The following is a 6,249-nucleotide window of genomic DNA, read 5'->3' as shown; positions in this document are numbered from 1 at the left end:
CAACCCATGCCCCCAACCATTACAAATAGTCTAATACCTTTATTTTTTTTTACATTTTTCAGCTCCTCATCGACCTCATTTAGAACTCCAAATGGATTGGTCGTTTCATTTATGACACTAGTACCCGCCATAGGATCCTTCCCATATTTCTTCCCTTCTTTATTCTTGTCATGTTCCTTTATAATGGGCCTGTAAACAAATTGTTGCTTCATACCCACATGAAAACCATCAACATGTTTAATATTGTCACCCTTGTTTCTAGCTATATTCCTACCTGATTTCTTAGTCACTTCTTTAAAACCATCCATAGTTTCGATAACTACATTCTTCACAGGGATCGCCTTTGGACATTGTGTCTTTGTGCCCAAATACTTTGCATCCACCACATTGTGGCAGTTTCCATTCATATTCAATACGCACTTCATCCTTAGTTATACCATTAGTTATACCATTACCATCTAAACAAGGCGTAGCCACAACCAACTTCTCTACATCATCTTTCGCATACACTTCTATTTAGGCTCTCACGTAATTCTGTCTACCCCATGACTCCATACACATAGTACTTGTGTACCAAGCATTAGTGGCATTCCAATTCTAGAGGCAATTGAACTTAACCCAACCGCCGTATACCCAGCAAGTGGAACATCATGGATTTTAAACTATACCGGAATCTTCGTTAAATCTTCTTTAGTAAGCAAAAGAGTTGGAGACCATTTGTTCAGAATGATAGGGATGGTTCTAATAAACCATGGACCCGCTTCGAAAACACCTTTCATACCTTGTTCCAACGAAAATTTAAAGAAAAAGAATACTTTCGAGTTCATCATAATCTTTTCCAAGCCATATTTTCGCCACACATTAAGAACATAATTTTCTACCATAGGGCATGCAACTCTTTTACCCAAGAAATAGCCATATAGAGTATGATTATATCTAGAAGATGCTTCCTTAACTAGATGATATATGAATCATAACGCCAACTCCTTGTTCTTCTTCTTCTATAGGCTCCATAAACCTAAAGTGCACTTTTTTAACAGCGTGTGTATTATCAACCATTTCTTTAAACAAGGGTTTAAGATATGTGGGCTTACCATCTTTTATAGGAGATGGAGACTGGCCATCATTCATAAGAATTACATGCTCGACAATCGGACCCTTTCCATCATCATTTGACAACTTTGAAAAATCTTTTTTATCCTTAAACACTGAATTAGACTTTAACGCAGAAGATTGCTTGTTTATCTCCTTCCCATTATCTGATTCATATTCATTCGAATTATTCCCCACAGAATGGACACTAACCTTGTCAACATCTTGATCCTTCGAACAATTTTCCATGAGATTAGTAGAATCACCAGTATCATTGACACTCGTTTATGATATACTACCTTCAGCACTCGAATCTTCTTCTTCAAAACCTGTTTTCCTATTCTGTAGGACACGTGAAACAGTCGGTATGTTTGTTTCCTTTTTTTTCCAACCTGAATTCTTACCCATAATACTCAAATTAGGGTTTTAGCTTAATTAGATCTTTGAATAGATTGTAATTTAAATTATGTTTTCTGAAGGATTAAAAAATGCTCTTAGCTAGTACAGATTATCTTAATTGGCTCGTATTAGCTAGTACTTAAACTTTTATACTTCGTTTGATCAAATTTAATAGTCTCAAGAGAAAAGTCATAGTTTGAAAAAATATTATTATCACATTGTACTTTAATTTCATTGTACTTTAATTTTCTGTTCAATTTTAATATTTTTTTTATTATCTATTTTTCAAAGTACATCTCAAAAAAGAAAACCAACTTAGGGTGTGTTTGGTGTTACTAGCTGGAGCTGGAGTTTATAGCTGGAGCTAGAGCTTATGGACGAAGCTGGTAGCTGGAGCTTATTTTTCAAGTTGAAAACTGGAGCTTATTTTTTAATAAGTGTTTGGTAAAAGTAGCTGGAGCTGGAGCTTATTGTTTGTAAATTGACTAAAATAGACAATAAAATATATGATAGATAATTATATAAGGGACAAAAGTGTAATTTTAAACATCATAAAGCTAGAAAGCTTAGGAGCATATTTATAAAAGCTACTCCAACTAGCTTCTTTTTCTGGAGCTTATTTTTTTCATAAGCTCGAAAACTTATGTCATCCAAACGATGCTACTAGCTTAAGCTTACGAAAAAAATAAGCTCAAGCTCCCATAATCCCCAACAAGCTGCGCGGCCAAACACACCCTTATTAAATTGTGAAGGAGAGAATACTCAACTAGTACTAGGTATCTAGACTTGTTTATATATCGAAAAGCTAGTTAAATGGATTAGACTAGTCATAAGAGATAAAGAACTATACTCTTAATGTAGAGTGTACCAATGTACCATTTTTTTCCCAGTAAAAGTCTATAATAATTGGACACTAGTAATAGTACTATAATAGTGAAGAACTGAGTTCTCACAATTATCTAAAAATAATAAATATACCGTAACAAAGAAAGAAAGCGGTTGACCTACTTGAATATTTATCATATCTAGCTTTACTAGAAAAACAACACAGCCAATGTCAAAGACAAGTTGATGCTAACAACGGACCGCTTACAGGGGTCATATTTACATTAAACTTTTCGAATTTTTACTTGTATACACACAGGAAATGAAGCTAGCCAGTCTCATAAACTAGCGACCGAGTCATAGAACGCGGTTTACACTTGGCTAGCAAAGGCTGAGCTTTGTGCAAGCTGAGTCCAGGGCCTTCGCTCATATCAACCATTTCTTCACTAATTCTCTCCCAATCTACTTTTTGGCCGGAGGTACGCTTAGAAGCAATCTCTTTATCCGGCGAATCGAGAGAGGGATGACTCTCTCTACTCTTGTGAGTGTTTCACTCGGGGTGGAGAAATGATTTCTCTTTATTCAAGGATAGAGGAAGGATTGTCTACGTCCCACCTCCCCATACCCCATACATATGGGATTGGGTTTTGTTGTTGTTGTTGTTGTTGTTGTATGTCCCACTGATTGACGAGTAGCATTGTCCCACGCGGAATGTGATATCCTTCAACAACACAATCCTTTGATGGCTCATGAGGTAGTAGTAATGGACCTGGTGGGTACATTCGTAAAGTCTCCTTCACAATGCAAACGAGATAAGGCAGGTTGATGATATCCGATTCATCAATAAGTCGGCTTTTTCCTACTTGATTATCGATTTCAGCCCGTGCCTTGGTCAGAATATGTGGATGGTTGAGCAAAAGGGAAAATGCCCATTCCATTGTAGTAGTTGAAGTATCGGTACCCGCATCTAATAGATTCTAAATCAATCATCAAAAAGATGAAAGGTTTATTAAAACATACCAAAACAAATCTTGATAAGATATATAACCAACCGACAACAACAACAACAATACTCAATCTGACTATCTCGTTGATATATACAGGGAATGAGAAGTAGGATGCAGACAGTCATACAGTTAGGTTACTCGAGGGTAAAGAGATTGATTCCAGAAAGATAAGTACGTAATTAAGGGAAAATTAATGAAAATACTACAATCTTACCAGCACTAAACTACGAATAACTTCATCTGTGTAGAATACAGGATCTGTTTCTTGAAGCTTTAATAACACATCAACCACCGTGTTCTTCATCATCTTTTCCATCATACTATCATTTTCGATTTTTTCCTCTTTTGCAATCCGAATTTGATGAATCAAACCTTGAATGAACTCATTTCTCTTTTTCTGCAACTCAATTAACTTGTTCTCAAATCCTTTAACTCCCAACCATCTTAAAATCGGCAAATGATCCCCTAAATTCGTAGCACCAAATACCAAAAACGTCTCGTTAGCTAACTCCTTAAATCTTTTCCCTTCTTCAAGATCCACACAACCACCAAAAAACCTCTTCCCAGATAAAATTGTCATCATCACATTCCATATCATCTCATGAAACACCGAAGTTAAATTTACAGGAGAAGATGATTCGGAGATCAGTTTACGTACCAAAAATCTTCCTTCGTTGGCACGTGTATCACGAAACTCGTTAATACGATTAGATGAAAAGATCTCGGTGTTTGAAATACGTCGAAGGTTGCGCCAGTGGTTTCCGTAGGGTGCGAAACCTAAACTGGTGTAGTTGGAACCCAGAATCTTGCCGACTAGTAAACGAGGGCGGTCAGCAAATACGACGTCATTTTCTGTAAAGCATTGTTTGGAGATAGGAGAGGAAACTAAGAGGACGTTACGGGACCCAAAACACAGTAAAAGGATCGGGCCGTGTTTTTCAGAGAGAGTGGATAATGTTCTGTGGAGTGGTTTCTTTAAGAGGTGAAGATGGCCGATAATTGGGATTGTTGGGAAGATAGTTGGAGGAAGGTTGGATGATTTGCGACGGAATTTAGTAACGAAAAGTAATGAAACTGCAAAGAGTAGTACGATGGTGGTCCAGGTATGATCCATGTGAAGAGTTTTTTTTCTTCTTTCTTTCTATTTTTATCCCTTCATGTAAGTATACAATTGTGAGTGATGCAAAGATTTGAGATATAGGGACAGGATTAGTGATGGCAATTAATCGAGATATATGAATAGGGGTGATATGGTATTCATAATGGAAGAGGTAATATTTCTAAACAAATTTTTGATATATTCCCACACTTCAATAAATTGTAGCAAAAAACTTGTGTGTAGCATATCAGTTTAATAAATTTGTATGAATTTATAAAAAACTTGTTTGGAAATATCAGTGTTCATTATTTCATATTTATATATATTCTAATTTACGTGAATTTCACTTAAATTGATTGGGTTAAAAGGACGGTTACTATTTGATACAATCCATAATCCATTTAAACCCGACTTACCTGATACATTAAGGGTTCAGCCCAAATCATTTAGCCTAAAATATCTTCATTTGTTAGGGGTGTCGTGGCTTTAGTTGAACACAATCGCTACCACCGCTCGCTCAACTTACAGCTGTTTTTGTTTATAGTTACTGAATTTGCTGGTGTCGCTGCAACTACAAATGGGTTTCAGGTTTGTCTTTGTTTAAACTTAATTCCAAAAACAATGGACTATTTGTTTGTTTCAACTTTTGAATCTTTGTTGTGTTGCATTCAGTTCAACTTTTCTTACAATGTTTCTTTATTGTTACATATTTAATCAATACAATACTAAAAAATGCAAAAATAAATTAATAATTGAAGAAAGAATAGAACTTGCGGGCATAGCCCAACGGTTCTCCCCATGTACTTTGTGTCATGGGATAGAGAGAGGTCATGAATTCGATCTTTAGGGATGACATGATATTCTTCAAACCAATTGAACACCAATAATGGTGGTATATATTGACCCTATAGGGAGGTTTTACCGGATTCGTTCACGGACCCCTACCCGGAACCACTTCCCAAATGGATGTGTTCCCGGGTACCGTCGATCGGGTTCGGGTTTCCTCCCGAACGTGTGTGTTACGTGCAAATGATGAGGGTCGTTGAAAGAAATGATCTACTGATGCCAAAAAAATCGCCGTTCAAAAAAAAAATTGAAGAAAGAATAAAAAGTTTATGAGAAATAAAGGGGATGGTTGTATTTAATTCGGTTTAATCTATTCGGCTTACAATACAGAAGAAGAAGGTATTATGTTCTTCATGATGATATTGTATCAGGAGCTACAAATTAATACCATCATCTTAAACTCGGGTATAATTTTCCTTAGTCACTTTTGTGCTGTGTTCAATATTTTTTTTATTACATATTAGATTACATATGTAGAACAGAGAGATGACAACTTTTCTCTACTTTTGAAGTGTTTCATTCTTGGTGGAGAAATGACTTCTTTTTATTTTACAATAGAGGAAGATTGACTACATATCACCTTCCTCATACTCCACACATGTGAAATACCGCTCAAAGGTGATCGATGAGACACTTCGTGTGGTGGAGAAAGGTCAAAAAGGATGTCGATATCAAAGGTATATAGTCTATTTGAATTGGTAACAATGTAATTCGAATACCTCATTTTTTAAACTTAACAGCATGAACATCTTATTTCGAATAGCTCAATTCGTAGCACCGCGCAAACCACAATACTAGTTCATATTCAATTCTCCTTCATCTAGATCTATATTTACATTCAACTAATTTCAAGTTATCTATCGATATACATATTATATTTAATATTATAAACGAATTAATAAACTTTCATTGAATGTTCAAGAAAACGTTAAAATATTTTTTTAATTTGTAAAAAAGAAAAACAAAAATGTAACTTAATAA

At 35.5% G+C, this 6,249-nt stretch overlaps 1 protein-coding gene across 1 annotated transcript; it reads right to left on the bottom strand.

Annotated features, from left to right (window-relative positions):
• Positions 1 to 951: 951 nt before the first annotated feature.
• Positions 952 to 4,437, bottom strand: LOC139868279 (cytochrome P450 81Q32-like). Its single transcript, XM_071856608.1, has 3 exons — positions 3,538 to 4,437; positions 2,949 to 3,293; positions 952 to 1,323 (listed from the first exon to the last, which is right to left on the bottom strand). Exons 1-3 carry the CDS (start codon positions 4,435 to 4,437, stop codon positions 952 to 954), a joined length of 1,617 nt encoding a protein of 538 aa, XP_071712709.1.
• Positions 4,438 to 6,249: the final 1,812 nt, after the last annotated feature.

The sequence above is a fragment of the Rutidosis leptorrhynchoides genome, chromosome 9 (assembly GCF_046630445.1).
Source record: "Rutidosis leptorrhynchoides isolate AG116_Rl617_1_P2 chromosome 9, CSIRO_AGI_Rlap_v1, whole genome shotgun sequence".
NCBI lineage: Eukaryota > Viridiplantae > Streptophyta > Magnoliopsida > Asterales > Asteraceae > Rutidosis > Rutidosis leptorrhynchoides.
The sequence above is the reverse complement of the archived record's forward strand: the minus strand, read 5'-3'. Positions and strand labels throughout refer to the sequence as shown.

Coding starts and splice junctions, on each gene's coding strand:
- LOC139868279 (XM_071856608.1), bottom strand. CDS start 4,437: ATGGATCATACCTGGACCACCATCGTACTACTCTTTGCAGTTTCATTA. Junction 3,294..3,537: donor TTATTCGTAGTTTAGTGCTG/GTAAGATTGTAG, acceptor TGATTGATTTAG/AATCTATTAGATGCGGGTAC. Junction 1,324..2,948: donor AACAAAACCCAATCCCATAT/GTATGGGGTATG, acceptor AATTGTTCGAAG/GATCAAGATGTTGACAAGGT.